The 17,592-nt window shown below is 65.5% G+C and overlaps 1 protein-coding gene across 2 annotated transcripts in view; it reads right to left on the reverse strand.

Annotated features, from left to right (window-relative positions):
- LOC141974419 (anoctamin-7-like) overlaps positions 1–14,901 on the reverse strand; it is a 34,158-nt gene extending 19,257 nt beyond the window's left edge. Inside the window, exons 1-9 of one of the 2 annotated variants that reach the window (XM_074934123.1) lie at positions 14,058–14,901; positions 11,322–11,421; positions 10,178–10,326; positions 5,952–6,059; positions 5,546–5,682; positions 2,670–2,727; positions 1,889–1,999; positions 962–1,127; positions 194–284 (exon numbers count right to left, since the gene is read on the reverse strand). In XM_074934123.1, the coding sequence (XP_074790224.1) occupies positions 194–284; positions 962–1,127; positions 1,889–1,999; positions 2,670–2,727; positions 5,546–5,682; positions 5,952–6,059; positions 10,178–10,326; positions 11,322–11,421; positions 14,058–14,189 (1,052 nt within the window). In that variant the 5' untranslated portion in view covers positions 14,190–14,901. The remainder of the gene's footprint in view (positions 1–193; positions 285–961; positions 1,128–1,888; positions 2,000–2,669; positions 2,728–5,545; positions 5,683–5,951; positions 6,060–10,177; positions 10,327–11,321; positions 11,422–14,057) is intronic. The other variant, XM_074934124.1, reaches the window with a different exon arrangement.
- Between the last annotated feature and the right edge of the window lie 2,691 nt (positions 14,902–17,592).

Genomic DNA, 17,592 nt, shown 5'->3' on the forward strand with positions numbered 1-17,592 from the left:
AGGCAGCACGGGGCACACAACAGTAACGGTGGCTGTAGGCAGCCTGTGAATTCCTGGGTCTGAGGGCTGGATGGCAGGGGGGGCGGGGGGGCTCTGGGGGAGGGGGGAAGGGTAGCATGGCAGCTGTCTTCCTCACACACACCACGTCCCATTCCCCCCCCCCCCACTCCCCACCCCAGCCCCACAGACTCACGCTGGCGTGTCGGTTCCCATGGCAAACAGGCCTGCGAGGAAGATCATGGTGCCCACGGCTGCAGCAGGGAGCAGCCAGGCTGTGTAGAAGCCTGCAGACGGGACGGGCACGTGAGACCAGCCCCTGGACGAGGGCGACACCGGGCACAGGAGACCCCCTCCCTCCCCTCTCCATCAAGGGTGGGGCACCAAGACTCCTGGGTTCTACCCCTGGGGCTGATGCTCTGTGTGGCTTGGGGCAAGTCCCTCCCTCGTCTGTGCCTCGGTTTCCCCAGCTGTAAAATGCGGACAACAATCCCGCCCCACCTGGCAGGCTGGAGGCAGGACAAAGGCACTCACAGAGCTCCCCATGGCACCTCGCTCGCCCTCCTCCACCCCACGCCTGCCCACGCCCCTGTGGAGCAGGAGCACGGGGCACCAGGGCAGCATCCACATGGCACTGCTGGCACTTAGCGGCAGCACCAAGGGAAAGACCCAGGAGAACTGCCCATGTGGTCCTGCCCCACGGCCCCTTCCGTATCAGTCAGGGTGCTGGGAGTCTGCCTCTGCTGGCCAGGACCCCGAGAGCCCTGGGCGGTGCCACCAGGCAGCACAGGCTGGGTGAGCCCGGCTGGGGGCAGAGAAAAGCCCCAGGGCTCTGTGTGTCCATCAGGGTCCAGGAAGAATCCCCGTGATCCCCATCCCAGCCCTAAGCTGGCCCCTGGGATGCTCTAGGGGGCGGGGGCGTGGGGCAGAGGCGGACAGAAGGGAGGAGGAGGTGGGCTCTCACCCAACCAGGCGAAGTAGATGGCAATCTTCTCCCCGAAGTACTCGCGGATGTGATCCAGTGGCTGGTACCGGTACCAGCAGCCCCACTGGGCCCAGAAGCGGTAGAGGACTTGGCGAGGGTTCAGGGCTTCATCAGGGACCTCAGACTCAGGCGTCTCGAAGGGGCCCTGGATCAAGGCAACAGAGAGGGAGGTGGGTCGGCCACCTGCACAGCAAGGATGGGGCAGGGTCTCTGCGGTGCCCAGGACCTCCGCCTAGTGCCAGCTGAATGGCCGCAGTGACCAGCCAGGACCTGCGGAGCCAGCAGCTGCCCCCCCCAACCCCCGATCCCAGCTCCAGAGGGACGGCTCCCTCCCAGGCCCCCCCATCCCAGCTCCAGAGGGACGGCTCCCTCCCAGGCCCCCCCATCCCAGCTCCAGAGGGACGGCTCCCTCCCAGCCCCCCCATCCCAGCTCCGGAGGGACGGCTCCCTCCCAGGCCCCCCCATCCCAGCTCCGGAGGGACGGCTCCCTCCCAGGCCCCCCATCCCAGCTCCGGAGGGACGGCTCCCTCCCAGGCCCCCCGATCCCAGCTCCACAGGGACGGCTCCCTCCCAGGCCCCCCGATCCCAGCTCCAGAGGGACGGCTCCCTCCCAGGCCCCCCCCATCCCAGCTCCGGAGGAACGGCTCCCTCCCAGGCCCCCCCATCCCAGCTCCGGAGGGACGGCTCCCTCCCAGGCCCCCCCATCCCAGCTCCGGAGGGACGGCTCCCTCCTAGGCCCCCCCATCCCAGCTCCAGAGGGACGGCTCCCTCCCAGGCCCCCCCATCCCAGCTCCGGAGGGACGGCTCCCTCCTAGGCCCCCCGATCCCAGCTCCAGAGGGACGGCTCCCTCCCAGGCCCCCCCATCCCAGCTCCGGAGGGAAGGCAGCCCACCCGGCAGCCCCTACCTCGTGCAGTGGGAAGGCAGCGGCGTACACCCGCTCGTTCAGCAGCCGGTTGATCCCGATCTCGGCACGTTTCCGCTTCCCGTAGACGGTGCGAGCCAGGATCTCATAGACCTGCCGACCCGAGGGGCGCGGCACCATCAGCAATGTCTGCCCTCGCCGGGGCTCACGCGGAGCAGGAACCCAGCAAGCCCCAGCTGGGCACAGCCTTGTGGAGCTCACACACCTGGGCCTTGGGGCGCTAACGGGAGCCTTCGCATTGACCTTTCTGGCCCAGCCCCCAGGGCAGGAGCTGCCCGCGGCTCTGATGCCCCCACACTCTCCTTGGCCTGTGCTAGATGCAGGGCAGAGGGAGCCTTCCTGACCCTTCCCCAGGCAATCAGCCACGCCCTGGAGCCTGAGATTGGATTCGAACACACGTCGCTGGTTCTAGCATTTCCCACCAGCTGTGGGGCCCGCAGAGGCTGAAGCACAGAGCTGGGCCTGAAGCCATGAAGGGGGAATCTGGGTGGGGGTTTCCACACAGAGCCGGTGGGCTGGATCTGAGGGGGGGTTAAATCAGCCCATTAGAGAGCGAGGGGATTTCGATCTGGCCTCCCGCCACATGACGGGTCCGCGGAGCTGTCTCTAGTGCGACGGGCAAGAGGGTTAATTCTGGACCCAAGCCTGAACCTTCAGCAGAGCCGCCCCTGGCAGAGCAGCCGCAGAGCTCAGGCTGCCTGGCATGGCTGGCGCAGAGGGGGGCAGGCCCCTGAGGTCCCCAGGCTCCCCCCACCCCACTTACGATGCGATGTCGCTGGGTGTTGCTGAAGTAGGAGTCCCGGGAGTCGCTGCCCAGGAACCTGGGGGGGATAAACAACAAACAGCCCCGCTGCAGTGGGGCCGGGGAAGAGAGAGCCAGGATGGTGCTGCCTGGCGGGCTTGGTCCCTGGGCCTGGGGTCCCCTAGGGTTGCCAGGTATCCGGTTTTTGACGGGAACGTCCAGTTGAAAAGGGAACCTGGCAGCGTCCGGTCAGCACAGCTGACCGGGCGCTAAAAGTCCAGTTACCTGCAGTAACTGGCCTCTGCCACTGGGGGGTGGGAAGAGCAGCAGCTGCTGCTGGAGCTTGGGGGCGCAGCTCTGCCCAGCAGCTGCTGCTCTTCCCACCCCCCAGCCCCATGGCGAGAACTGGGTGGCTCCTGGACCAGGCTCCAAAGTAGGTGCCAGCGCCGTCCAGGGTCGGGGGGGGGTGTTACCTGTCTGCCCCCCACACCCCCCACTGTGCCCCGATTTCCCCAGCAGGGACCCCCCTCCCTGCTCCGCTGTGCCGCGATTTCCCCACCCCAGCCCCTTGCCCCGGGGGCTGACCCCTGCCGTGCCACGCTGTGCCCCGAATGGACAGACTCGGCCTCAGCTCCTCCCAGCCCGGCTCTGCTGGCACCAGCTGAGTCCCAGGGGAGGGGGAGTGAGCAACGGGGGCAGGGGGGGAGAGCAAGCGACAGAGGGGGTAAGGGGAGCACACTACAGGTGAGGCCGGGGGGCCTCAAAGGAAGAGGTGGGGCAGAGGGCGGGGCCTCGGGGAAGGGGCAGAGCAGGGGTGTTCGGTTTTCAGGGATTAGAAAGTTAGCAACCCTACCGCTGCCTCCAGCCAAGCCTCAGGGGGACCCTGCGAGGTGTTGGCTTTGCTCCAGCGCCCTCGAGAGGGTCACGGGGGCAACACATGATCTCCTCCGCCCAGGGATTTATTCCGGGCCCGTCACCGGGGTATCTGAGCGCCTTCCAGAGTGCGGGACGTGCCATGAGTAGCAGGAAGTAGTAGGAAGGGTGGCCCAGTGGTCAGGGAAGCAGCCTGGACTTGGGAGGCCTGGGTTTGAATCCCTGCTCTGCCACAGACTCCCTGTGTGACCCTGGGCATGTCACTCAGTGTCTCTGGGCTCTCAGCCCAGCAGGGCCCAACCCCGACCAGGCTCCCGGGAAGTGGGGGAAGATAAACCCAGTCAAGACAGGGAACTGCTCAGATACTGCGGTGATGGGCCTGGGGCCAAGAACCTGTGAGTCACCCAGCCCCCAAAGGGATGGGAGGGTCCATTCCTGACCCTCCCAGGTATCCTGACACGCAGCAAGGGAAAGGGCCCGATCCAGCCCAGCTGCCTTGGTGGGAGCAGGCTGGGCATGAGCCTGCAAGACGCAGCACGGAGCCAGCACGTGCTGCGTGGTGGGAAGTGGCTGCTCTCAAGCACCCAGGCAGCCGCTGCCTCTGAAAGCCCTTCCAGTCGCCTGCCTTCACCGTCTGCTGGCCTCTCTGGGAACATCCCACCAGCAGGGTGTGACGAAGTGGGATTGTTCTTAATGTTTCCTCTGAATAGTGTGGGGGTGCCTCAGTTTCCCCTAGGCAGTTCTTAAGTATCTAGGTGGTGGGGTAAGGGTGTGTGATCATTGTAGAGCCTTAGAGGGCAGGTGTGTGCAGGGGTCTGGACACAGGGAATGGCCGACACCCTGTTTCCTGGCAACTGATGGCCTGGGCCCTTCTCCCCTGCAAGGTGAGAGCTAAAGGGTTGGAGAACAAAGGAATCAGGTGACCTCTTGGCCCAGGGAAGGGACAAAGCCCAGAGGAGGAGGGGCTGGAGGGAGTTTCAGTTTGGGGCTGGCTGGGACATGGAGTGAAGCGCAGACGGGGTTGTCTGGCTCCCTGCCCCCCAAAATGGACCCAGCTGAGGGGTCCCGTTCTCTGCACCTGCAAGCTCTGTTTTAAACCATGTTCCTGTCGTCTAATAAACCTCTGTTTTACTGGCTGGCTGAGAGTCACGTCTGACTGCGAAGTTGGGGGGCAGGACCCTCTGGCTTCCCCAGGAGCCCCGTCTGAGTGGACTCGCTGTGGGAAGCACACGGAGGGGCAGAGGATGCTGAATGCTCCGAGGTCAGACCCAGGAAGGTGGAAGCTGTGTGAGCTGTGTGTCCTGCAGACAAGCTGCTCACAGGAAGGCGACTGCCCCAGAGTCCTGCCTGGCTTCATGGGGAGCAGTTCCAGAGCATCGCCCAGGGACTCCGTGACACAGGGCCAGGCCCTCAGTATGGGGCTTCCCTGCACAAACAGCCCAGGAGGTGAGGGCTGGGAGTTACTTTCCTGGCAATGCTTCCACTCGCCCCCCCTGCCTTGAAATTCAGACTAGGATCTGCCCCCGGTTGCTTGACTCCAAACTCATCTGTGTCAAGGGCTGGAAAATCTCTTCCACTGAGATGGGCACCAGGGGCTCTGATCAATTGCTCTCATGGCGCCTAGGAAACCAGGTCCCACGACGGCCAGTGGCCAGTCAGGGCTCGGAGAAGGCCTGTGGGCTAGGGGTCATGGCTCAGGAGCATCAGTAGAGCTGGGGGGGCAGCACAGGTGGGCATCAGGTGTGTTTGGCTGGCTCGGTACATAACTATACAAAGCCAAAGGGCTGGGATGTCAGGGGGGCTGCGGGTCGGGATTGAGGGGCACCGGCAGAGCTGGGCCAGGGAAGCTATCGATTTTATGAACATCACGTTCAGCCCCAAGCAGCTGCCTCGCGAGTTACCCACACGGCATCGCTGGACAGGAACTCGCGGGCACCAGGGGAGGGTTTCCCTCAGCCCCAGCCCATTGGGAGCGGCTGCCCCCTCCCCTCCCCTCCCCGGCCTGCTCGCCCGCCCAGACTCACTTGTCCAGCTTGGACCGTCGGAAGGCGCAGGTGTAATAGTCCACGGGCTTGTTGGGGACGCTCTGGTGCAGCAGGTTGGGGATGCACAGACTCCCCAGGACCCCTGCGGAGCTGTTCTGGTCCGGGTTGGGCTGGGCCTGCGGTCGGGATTGAGCGTCAGGGCTGGGGGCGGCCAGGGGAACCTCCCCGACAGACAGTCGCCTCCGCGCGGAGACGAAGCCCGTCCCCCCACTACTTCCTACCCCCGGGGGGCCGAGCGGAGCTGGGGACGTGGGGGCTGGGATAGTAGGGGGCTGCGGGTCGAGATTGAGGGGCGCCGGCAGAGTTGGGTGGGAGGCACCCTCCCCCAGCAAAGGGCAATGGGGGGGCCGGTGGGAGAGACCCTGCCCCGCTGGGGCGCACGGACCTGCAGGGGGGCTCGCATGCACAGCTCCTCGGCATAGTACACCAGCACGTCCCATGGGGCGCTCAGCTTCAGGTAGTGGATGGTCTTCCGCTCGCTCCGCGTCTCCTCCTGGGGGGGAAGCAGGAGGGGGCTGAACACGGAGCCCCCAGGGGGGCAGAGCTGCCATGTGCCAGCGTCCAGGGGCAGCTCCAGGCCAGGGCCTATAGGGCAGGGATGGGACACACAGCCCTGGGATCAGGCAGGAGACAGCCGCCTTCTCCCTCACTGCCTTCACCTGGGGCCAGCAAGGCCTCGAGATCCCCCCAATGCACAGTCACCCCAATCAGCAGCAGCCAGGCCTGGCTGGAGCAGGGAGGGACGTGGGACGGGGGCAAGGCCTTAGGAAGGAGGGACATGGTGAGGGCCTGGGGGGCATGGGATGCAGCAGGGGCCTGGACCCGGGGGGGGCTGCGGCTTGGAGCGGGGGACACTGCAGGGGGGTCAGGCCTGGAGCGGAGAGGGACACGCCAGGGGCCTTGGTTGCCAGGCATCCAGTTTTCGACCGAAACGCCCAGTCAAAAAGGGACTCTGGGGGCTCCGGTCAGCGGGGCAGCGGGGGCCGGGGGCTAAGGCAGGCTCCCTGCCTGCCCAGAATTCACACGGCCGCCAGGGCCCTGTGTCTCCTAGGCGCGAGGGCGGCTCCAGGTGCTGCCCCCACCCCTAGTGCCGGCTCCGCAGCTCCCATTGGCCAGGAACTGCAACCAATGGAAGCTGCGGGGGCAGCGCCTGCGGGCAGAAGGGCAGCACACGACACCTCCCTGGCCGCCCATGCGGCTCAGAGCCACAGGGACCTGGCGGCCGCTTCCTGGGAGCTGCGGTGAGCCCCACCAGGACCCCACACCCCGAACCCCCTCTCACAGCCCGGAGTCCCCTCCCGCACTCAAACTCCCTCCCGGAGCCCGCACCCCATCCACACCCTGCCCTAGCCCCCTACTGCGCCCCAAACCCCTCATCCCCGGCCCCACCCCAGAGCCCGCACCCCCAGCCGGAGCCCTCACCCCCCTCCCACACTCCAACCCTCTGCTCCAGCCCAGCTAAAGTGAATGAGGGTTGGAGAGAGCGAGCAATGGAGGGAGGGGGGATGGAGCGAGTGGGAGCGGGGCCTCGGAGAAGGGGCTGGGATGTTCGGTTTTGTGCGATTAGAAAGTTGGCAACCCTACGGGGGCTTGGGGCCCAGGGGGAGAGGGACCTGGGGGGAGAGGGACTGGGGGGAGGTCTGGGGGGGTGGGACACAGCAGGGGTTCAGGGCCCAGGAGAGAGGAAGGATGCGGCGGTGACCGAGGGGGGAGGCACATGGCAGGGGCCAGGGGGCCAGGTGGTGGAGGGACATGGTGGGGACTGGAGGGGGGAGGCACGTGGCAGGGGCCCGGGAGCAGGGATGCGGCGGGTACCTGGGTGGGAGGGTCACAGCAGGGGCCCAGAGGGGAGGAAGGAGGAACACGATGAGGACCCGGGGTGGGGCAGGCACACGGCAGGGGCCTGGGGCCCAGGGGTAGGAGGGACGTGACAGGGACCTGGGGGCAGGCACATGGCAGGGGCCTGGGGCCCAGGGGAAGGAGGGACATGACAGGGACCTGGGGGCAGGCACATGGCAGGGGCCTGGGGCCCAGGGGGAGGAGGGACGTGACAGGGACCTGGGGGAGGCACATGGCAGGGGCCTGGGGCCCAGGGGGGAGGAGGGACGTGACAGGGACCTGGGGGAAGCACATGGCAGGGGCCTGGGGCCCAGGGGGAGGAGGGACGTGACAGGAACCTGGGGGAGGCACATGGCAGGGGCCTGGGGCCCAGGGGGAGGAGGGACGTGACAGGAACCTGGGGGAGGCACATGGCAGGGGCCCGGGGCCCAGGGGGAGGAGGGACGTGACAGGGACCTTGGGGAGCCACACGGCAGGGGCCCGGGGGGAGGAGGGACGCGATAGGACCTGGGGGGAGGCACACAGCTGGGTCCCGGGGCCTAAGGGGGAGGAGGGATGCGGCAGGGACCGGAGTGGGGAGGCACACGGCAGGGGCCTGGGGCCCAGGGGGGAGAAAGGAGGAACACGATTGGGACCCGGGGGGGGGGGGGGGGAGAGCACACGGCAGGGGCCCGGGGCCCAGGGGGAGGAGGGACGTGACAGGGACCTGGGGGGAGGCACATGGCAGGGGCCCAGGGGAGAGGAGGGATGTGACAGGGACCTGGGGGGAGGCACATGGCAGGGGCCCGGGGCCCAGGGGGAGGAGGGACGTGACAGGGACCTGGGGGAGGCACATGGCAGGGGCCTGGGGCCCAGGGGGGAGGAGGGATGTGACAGGGACCTGGGGGGAGGCACATGGCAGGGGCCCAGGGGAGAGGAGGGATGTGACAGGGACCTGGGGGGAGGCACATGGCAGGGGCCCGGGGCCCAGGGGTAGGAGGGACGTGACAGGGACCTGGGGGAAGCACATGGCAGGGGCCTGGGGCCCAGGGGGAGGAGGGACGTGACAGGAACCTGGGGGAGGCACATGGCAGGGGCCTGGGGCCCAGGGGGGAGGAGGGATGTGACAGGGACCTGGGGGAGGCACATGGCAGGGGCCCGGGGCCCAGGGGTAGGAGGGACGTGACAGGGACCTGGGGGAGGCACATGGCAGGGGCCCGGGGCCCAGGGGAAGGAGGGACGTGACAGGAACCTGGGGGAGGCACATGGCAGGGGCCCGGGGCCCAGGGGGGAGGAGGGACGTGACAGGGACCTGGGGGAGGCACATGGCAGGGGCCTGGGGCCCAGGGGGGAGGAGGGACGTGACAGGAACCTGGGGGAGGCACATGGCAGGGGCCCAGGGGGGAGGAGGGACGTGACAGGGACCTGGGGGAGGCACATGGCAGGGGTCTGGGGCCCAGGGGGAGGAGGGACGTGACAGGGACCTGGGGGAGCCACACGGCAGGGGCCCGGGGGGAGGAGGGACGCGATAGGACCTGGGGGGAGGCACACAGCTGGGTCCCGGGGCCTAAGGGGGAGGAGGGATGCGGCGGGAACCGGAGTGGGGAGGCACACGGCAGGGGCCTGGGGCCCAGGGGGGAGAAAGGAGGAACGCGATTGGGACCCGGGGGGGGGGGGGGGAGAGCACACGGCAGGGGCCCGGGGCCCAGGGGAGAGGAGGGATGTGACAGGGACCTGGGGGGAGGCACATGGCAGGGGCCCAGGGGAGAGGAGGGATGTGACAGGGACCTGGGGGGAGGCACATGGCAGGGGCTCGGGGCCCAGGGGGAGGAGGGACGTGACAGGGACCTGGGGGCAGGCACACGGCAGGGGCCTGGGGCCCAGGGGGGAGGAGGGACGTGACAGGGACCTGGGGGAGGCACATGGCAGGGGCCCGGGGCCCAGGGGGAGGAGGGACGTGACAGGGACCTGGGGGAGCCACACGGCAGGGGCCCGGGGCCCAGGGGGGAGGAGGGATGTGACAGGGACCTGGGGGAAGCACATGGCAGGGGCCTGGGGCCCAGGGGAAGGAGGGACGTGACAGGGACCTGGGGGAGGCACATGGCAGGGGCCCGGGGCCCAGGGGGGAGGAGGGACGTGACAGGGACCTGGGGGAGGCACATGGCAGGGGCCCAGGGGGAGGAGGGACGTGACAGGGACCTGGGGGAGGCACATGGCAGGGGCCCAGGGGAGAGGAGGGATGTGACAGGGACCTGGGGGAAGGCACATGGCAGGGGCCCGGGGCCCAGGGGGAGGAGGGACGTGACAGGGACCTGGGGGAGGCACATGGCAGGGGCCCAGGGGAGAGGAGGGATGTGACAGGGACCTGGGGGGAGGCACATGGCAGGGGCCCAGGGGGAGGAGGGACGTGACAGGGACCTGGGGGAGGCACATGGCAGGGGCCCAGGGGAGAGGAGGGATGTGACAGGGACCTGGGGGAAGGCACATGGCAGGGGCCCAGGGGGAGGAGGGACGTGACAGGGACCTGGGGGAGGCACATGGCAGGGGCCCAGGGGAGAGGAGGGATGTGACAGGGACCTGGGGGGAGGCACATGGCAGGGGCCCAGGGGGAGGAGGGACGTGACAGGGACCTGGGGGGAGGCACATGGCAGGGGCCCAGGGGAGAGGAGGGATGTGACAGGGACCTGGGGGAAGGCACATGGCAGGGGCCCGGGGCCCAGGGGGAGGAGGGACGTGACAGGGACCTGGGGGAGGCACATGGCAGGGGCCCACGGGATAAGTCTCTCCTCTCACCTTCTCCATCAGCAGCCCGGCATTTCTCAGGTTGTTGAGGAACTTCCTCTTCCAGTGCTCGCGGTGCCCATCTGGCCGGACGTCTCTGGCCAGCTTCCCCCTCCTCTTCTTCGGGGGGCACACCTTCTCCTCCCAGACCAGCACGAAGTCTGCGGGGGCAAAGGGGAGGGGGCTGCGGTCCAGCCCTGCAGCGGGCCAGGCGGTGGGAGCCTCCCGCAGGGCTGGACTCACCGTGATAATAAAGTACCAAGACCACGCACAGGATGGGCGGGGGGGGAGGGCAGCAGCCCTAGGGCCCCCAGGGTGGGGTGGGGGCCCACACATGCCACCACTGCCCCCTGCTGGAGGGAACATCAGCCTCCCTCTGGCACATGCAGCCCTCGTTCTCCACCAGCTGGGGCTCCTCACCACTAGCCTTAGCGGAGATTCCCCTGGCACTGCAGCGGGCGTGGCCTCGGGCTCTGCGGCAGGACTGTCTAGCTGGCGAACGGGAAGCCCCTGCAGCCGCAGCCCACAGGTGTGAGCAGGGCACTGGGGAGGGAGGGAGCATCTTTAACGTAGCCAAGCAAAGGGCTTTGGATCGTTTCATTACTGCTCAGGACAATGTACGTTAGCCGGTGGAACCCTCTGCCACATGATGTTGCCAAGGGAAAGAGATGTGGGGAGCACACGTTCGCAGAGCAAGCAGGGTCATGGGGCTGGGACGCAGGAGATGGAGGGTCACTTCTTGGCTCCGCTGCTGACCCCCTGGGTGTCCTTAAAAAAGTCACTTGCTCTTTGTGCCTCTGCCTGGGGCAACGAGCATCTCTGTGCCCAGCCCCCAGAACAGCCCGGGAGGCCCATTGGCAGTTGGCACAAGGCAAAAGATCTCCGGGGCTGCTCTACAGCAGATTGCAGAGGGCAGTGACATAGGATGGCGTAGACACCCGGGTCCCCCTCCTGGGCTGCGCTGGGCCCAGCGCACACAGCCAGAGAGGGCCCTGCACTGGTGCATGTCCCTCTCTGGGCTCCTCTGGCTGGAGCCCGCTGGGCTCTTCGGAGAGCCTGGGCTGGCAGCCACCCGCTCCCAGCTGCTTCCCCCGTGGCGCGAGCACTGCTCCCAGACAGGGGGCCCGGGGAGCTGCCAGGGCAGAGGGGCACTCACCAATCTGGGTTTGCCCATCTCGGAAGTAGTTGCCCCTGACATTGGGGCTATAGCCTTCGTCAGCGTGCACATAGATGGGATCGTCCTCGTTCTCTTCCTCCTGTGGCCAGGAAACAAGAGGGGCAGGGGAGGCGTGTTGGGGACAGAGGAGGAGCGTTGGGGGCAGGGGAGGCATGTTGGGGGCAGGGGAGGTGTGATGGGATCAGAGAAGAACCGTGCAGCTCCCGCGCCCTGGGCCAGCCTCGTCCCCACGCCCAAGGTCGGATTTGTTGTTTCCGTGGGGGGGAGCAGGGGAATGTTTCCGTGCTCAAGAAACCTAGAGGAGGAACCTAGAACCAGATGGGCTGCTTCACCCCACAGCCCTGCCGATGCCTCTCAGTCCAGACCTGCAGCCCCCCTGATATCCCAGCCCTCGGCTCACCCCCCACCAGCTCTGCCAGTGCCCCTCACTCCCGACCTGCAGCCCCCTGCCAGACCAGCCCTGGGCTCACCCCCACACACACACACAACCCTGCCGGTGTCCCTCAGTCCTGACCTGCAGCCCCCCACTATCCCAGCCCCAGGCTCCCCCCCTACGGTTCTGCAGATGCGCTACAGAACGCCAGCTATCCCGAAGGCCAAACCTTCACCTCGCTTACCGCCCTGGGTCTGTGCGGAGGCCCCCACCCCCCGGACACCGTCTCTGTTAGCTCAAGGAGAAGTCAGCACATGGAAGAGCGAGAAACCAGGCTCTACTGGGGATTCTCACAGCGGGTCGGGCTCAAATCGGGCAGCCCCTGAACTGCAATGACCCCCCCACCCACCCAGTCTGCGTTCGGCATCCTCTGCTCTCTCCTCCTCTAACTCCCACTCCTCACCATTAAGCCAGGGTAGAGGCTGAAATGCCCCCCTGTAAGTGACCGAGGGAGCTTTGCAGAGGTCTAGCCGAGAGCAGTGGCGGTTCTCCGCCGGCTAACCATTGTGGGCCGCAGCCACACGAGACGTATACTCCCTGTGTGGCCCTGAGGATGGGACAAGGGCTGCAGCATGCTGACTGGGCTGCAAGCGGCCCGCGGGCTGAGCGCCGCTGGCCTAGGGAGAGGGCCCCGAGCTGGGACTATAAACCCACCTGAACCAGGGCAGGGGCAGGGCTGGGACTCTGGAATGACTGAGGGGAAGGGGAGGGTTGGATTACTGGGGGGCGGTGGGGGTGGGGTGGGGGGGGGTGTTGTTGGGCAGCTATGGCTCCCCTCCCCCAAACTCCTGCAGGGATTCTATCACAAAGGCGGTTCCCAGAGATCGGGGACATGGGAAGAGCTGCAGTTTGTGAAATTGACAAACTCCCCCCACCCCACCCCCCCCCAGGACTCAGCACCACCAAGGGCATCGCCCCTGGAAAGAGGGGCTTGCTGGGGGGGGAGGGAACACGAGGGTTGGAATAGAAACCACTGGGAAAGCAGCCTTTCCAGCTGTGGCAAAGCAGGGAGGATGGGGCCGATGCCAGGGTGGCAGATGCCCCTGGGGAAGCCCGTCTGGTCGCCTCGGGGCTGCCACCCACAGCTGGCTCAGCTGCTGCACTGCAGTGTGGGGGAGGCAGGCGGCGTGGGAGTACCGGCCGGTCTAGGGTGGATCACGGGCGGGGGCGTTTTGCTGCCCTCCAGATGGGTGCTGCGTGGTGCGAGCTGTTTCTGTTGGAGCTCCCAGTCTTTAGCTGGAGCAGAGGCTCCTTGGGGCCAGGGGTGCCCTGAGCCAGGGAGGACAGAGGGATCCCTGCTCCAGCCCCTCACATGCCTGTCTGTCTGTCCATCCGCTATGAAAAGAGTAGAATCTGCAAACTGAACATGCACTGGGGGGCTCGCCGCTCCCAGCTCAGACCCCGGACCCACAGAGGCCTTTGGGGATGAGGGGGGAACTGGCAACGCCCCCCACAGCCTGCGCTGGGGGCACTCGTGGGAATCGGAGCTGCTGGCTCCCCAGCAGCGATCTAGGGGGTCTCTTGTCTATTGCCAGCATGCACGGCTCAGGGTGAACCACCAGCCCTAGTGACTGCAAGGCAGCAATTCTGCAAGGGCCACAAGCGAAACGAGTTTGTCGGTCTCAACTTTGTCTTTCGCTGGCGTTGGTCTCCGGCCCCAAAACGATACACAGTTTGGCCAGTGGCGCCGGGCCCTGGGAGAGCTGGGGGTGGGTGGGGCGGGGCTGCAGACTGGGACTGCGGGGTGACGGCAGAGCGGTGGGTTGGGGGCACAGAGCCGGAATAGCTGGGGATTTTCACAAAACCGATCCACCCGGTTTTCCACACACCTGTCCGTGTTCCGCCGGGGGGCGTGGGGGCTGGGCTGCGTGCGCGTTGGACACTCTGGAAACCGCCGGGTGTTTTTCTCACCAGTGCAGGCAAGATTTATGAAAACAAGGACGAAACCAACTGCACCCCACAACCCCCTGCCATGGAACACCTGAGAATACCCCCCCACACACACACACACTATCACAACAGCCCCCTAGCCAGGTAGCACTGGCAAACACCCACAGTCGCCACCGCCAGCCGCGCCGCCAGGACAAGGCTGGGGTTGCTGAGCTCCAGGAACGCCTGGGCCCAATTCTGTTCTCCCTCCCTTGCAGTCTGCGGCGTTGCACTGGGCCTCAGGAAGAGCAGACCCCGGACCCCTCTCTATGCAGCAGCCCTGCCGGCCCGGAGCAGCCGGCCACCTGAAGGGCCCTGTCAGCCGCTCTCCCCGCGTGCCCCCTCGTACTCACGAAGCCGCCGTAGGGCACCCCGTTGTAGACGGTGCCGGAGGAGCCGCTGGACAGGCGGGAGCGGCTCTTGTCCAGGGCGATGAGTGGGCTGGCGTCCTGAGCGCCTGCCTCCGACCCCTTCTTCCGGATCATGGCGCTGGGTCTGCAATGCCAACCTCAGGACCTTGCTGCCATGGCCCCCCGGGGGACCAGAGCGAGAGTACCCAGGAGCAATTGCTACCCCGAAAGGGGAGCCGTTGGGGGCCTGGGCTCCAGCCCCAGGGCTGCACTGAGCACCATGTGGGGGTGTGCGGTCTGTACTCCAGGAGCCCCCGTTCAAAGCATCCCTGCGCCTGGAGGTGGGTGAGAGGTGATGGCAGAGGGAGAAGGAAGCATTGTAATTCCTAGTGAACCAGCAGCTGCGATGAGACCCCCCTTCCTTCCCTCTGTGCACGCCCCCGCGACGGAGCTGCCAGGGGAACGGGGTCCAGCAGCAGCAGCAGCTGCCTGGTCCTGGCTGGTAATTATGGAGCTCCAATCAGTGCAGGATGTAGGCACTGCTGCTGGAGGAGGAGACTGGAGTCCTGGGGGGTGTGTGCGGGAGGGGGGTAGATGGATGCAGCCTTTCCATGCCAGGCAGAGAGCCGCAGATGCAGACCTGCTCCGGTGTGGGGCTGAGGTGTCTCTGGGCCCCACATGGCACAAGGGGTGAACAGCAGTGAATTGCACAGCAGGGCGGGACGGGCTGATGCAAGATAGAGTCACACAGCCAAAGGATTAAGGGCTTGTCCCCCTTCTACGTGTAGGAGGCAGCATCACCTAGTGGTTACAGCCATGCTCAGCTAACTGGTGCCAAAACAGCGCCAGCTTGGAACAGTGTCCCCCCCCCCCCCCCGCAGGATCCCAAAGCGCTGCACACACTCGATGAATTAAGCTGCACAACCCCTCTCCTGCTGCACAGATGGGGAAACTGAGGCACAGAGCGGGCACCCACATTCATGGCAGGAATTGAACTCTGACCTTCTGATTCCCAGGCCAGCGCTCTAACTGCACATCTACCTGTCTCTCGCTCTAGCTAGGGGCTGGTTACTAGCCTAAAGAGCCACTAAGCTACAAGCCCAGGGGAAGCCAACAATAAGATCCCCCCTCCCCCGCAGAAAGGGAATGAATTTTAAAAGCCCAGTTCACTTTGCTGCGTTTCTGCTGTTTCTTTACGGTTTTGGCCATTTTGTGCAAGGAAAAGAGACACGTCGGTTTCGGTTTTGGCCGTAGCCACGTCAATTGCGCTTCCAGGCTCTCCTGCAGCAGGTCAGAGCTGCAGTCTGTGAGCTGGTGTTTTAGAAAACAGCCTTGACTGGAATCCTGACCCATGTGCATCGGGTCTCAGCATCCGTAATCCTCTGGCCCTTACAAAGCTTGGGCCCAGCCCGGTCTGATGGCAGCTTCCTCTGGGCTGCGTGAAATGGGGCTCTCTGCAGAGGATGCTATTAGAGGAATGACGTCAGTTACAGTTCTTGCAAGCATCTCTCTCAGTCTCTCGGCCTCTCAAGTTTGCGCAAAGTCCTGGTCCCCAGTGGAAAGAGACATTAAATATTAAAGACGCCTCCATGAAAAACGGAGAGAGAGAAGCCACTGAAAACAAGAGCCGAAGCAGCTGCTTCTAGACCCAGGGAGGGAGGAGCAGAGGAATTTTAGCCTCCCAAAGGTGGATGAATTAATCTATTCCCCTTCCCGCCCTCCCTCTGCGCTCTCGCTCCCTTGTGCCAACATACCCCTGCACCTTGAGGAGAAGACACTTGTTGCCTGTCGTTTCACATGAACCAGGGTTCACTGCTGGGCCCTGGCACCATGCACGCGGCTTTGCACCTGGCCCGGGCTCTGCTTGACAGCAAATGACCTGACGTCCCCACGTGACGGGGAGGCAATGGAAGGCTCCGGTGTGGCGCACGGCTGGGAGACGCAGAAATCTGGAGTGACCCGCTGACTGCGAGCGGCCCATGCGATGATCTCAGTTTGATGGCCAGGCTGAGCTGTCTTTGGGCCCAACTGAAGAGTGAGCTGGCTGAGCTCAGGCCACACCCTGCTGTGTCTGTATAAAAGGCACCTCCCCGTGTTCTGGCTTGGCCCCAGGAGCAGGTCAAGATTGAGGGGCATCGGCAGAGCTGTGCATGGGGATCCCGGCTTGGACCAGCTGCTAGAGCTATGGGTTGTGATCCAGGTGCATTGGCACAGCTGGGAGGGGTCCAGGACTGGAATAGCAGGGGGGCTGCAGATCGGCAGAGCTGTGGGGGTGGGAGTCAGCACTGGCCCAGCAGTGGGGGCGGGCTGCAGGTTGGGTGCATTGACAGTCTGTGCTCCGTCATCCAAAGGCGATGGGCGAGTCTCTGATTTTGATCGCTGTGACTCTCTGGGAGGAGATGACAGCCAGAGCACAAAGGTTCCATTAAAAGCAAAGCCACACCCCTGCCATGGCAGCTCCGAGCCAGCTGCTCCTCTGCACGTCGCGTCTCCAGGGCTGCGGGCCTCTGTGGGATCGCACACAGCGGGCTAACTGGCCACGGTGGGAACACGTCCTGCATCTCTCTGCAGGCGGCTCCAGCCACGTGCTGTCCAACACCCAGCAGATCTGTCACCCACATTCATTGCTGCTGCTTCCCTAGGGGCAGAGCCCCTTGGATAGGGGACCAGTGAACCACCTACCCCACGAGCTGCCACCTCCTGCTACTCTGCTCTCCGCCAGCAAGTGCCACTGATGCCACGCAGCAAGCAAAGCACCTATGATACACGCCCAGATCCTTCCCCTAAGAATGATCCCTGGGATGCCCCAGCAGCTGGGAAGGGTCAGCAGGAGTGGTGGGCAGGCAGGTGCCAGCACATGAGCAGGATCCAAGTTCAGCTCTGGAGCGTCCCAGCCTGGAAGAGGCCACCAAGGCTGGAGGAAAGGCTCCTGGGCTGGAGGGAGGGTGGAGGGGCACTTTGTATTGCCAGTCCAGCTTCCCCTCTGATTGAGGCTGGGGGCAGAGGAAGCATTGCTGCAAGGACAAGTGCTGCAGAGCCAGGCTTGACTAGGGAGGGACAGAATAATGGGGAGGGATGTAGGGGGTCCCAGATCCCCCACCCCATCATGGCGGATCTGGAGCATGGGTTCAGTTCAGATCCTGCTGCCCATGGATCAGCCCTTCCATTGCTCAGAGAAAGCCCTTTACATACATGATCAGTAAGAGCTGCCTGCCCCACATGGGAAACACAGATCATCAGTCCCCGTTTACAGATGCGGAAACTGAGGCACGGAGAGGGGATATGGCTTGCCCACATTCAGACAGCAAGTCAGCAGCAGAGCTGGGAACAGAACCAGGAGCCCCTAGCTCCCTGTCTCACTACAAAGCCAGCCCTGCCCCACATGACTTGTCCAAATCTCTCCAGTGTGCTCCGTGGGCTGGAAATCCTGCTCCAAGAGTCTCTCTTGAGGAATGGGGGCCCAGGGGGCTGCTATGACCAGTGCTGGCCACAAACTGGCAGGACAGAGGCGCCTGAGAAAACAGGAGTCTGGGGATGG

Source organism: Natator depressus, chromosome 18 (genome assembly GCF_965152275.1).
Source record: "Natator depressus isolate rNatDep1 chromosome 18, rNatDep2.hap1, whole genome shotgun sequence".
In the NCBI taxonomy this organism is placed as follows: domain Eukaryota; kingdom Metazoa; phylum Chordata; order Testudines; family Cheloniidae; genus Natator; species Natator depressus.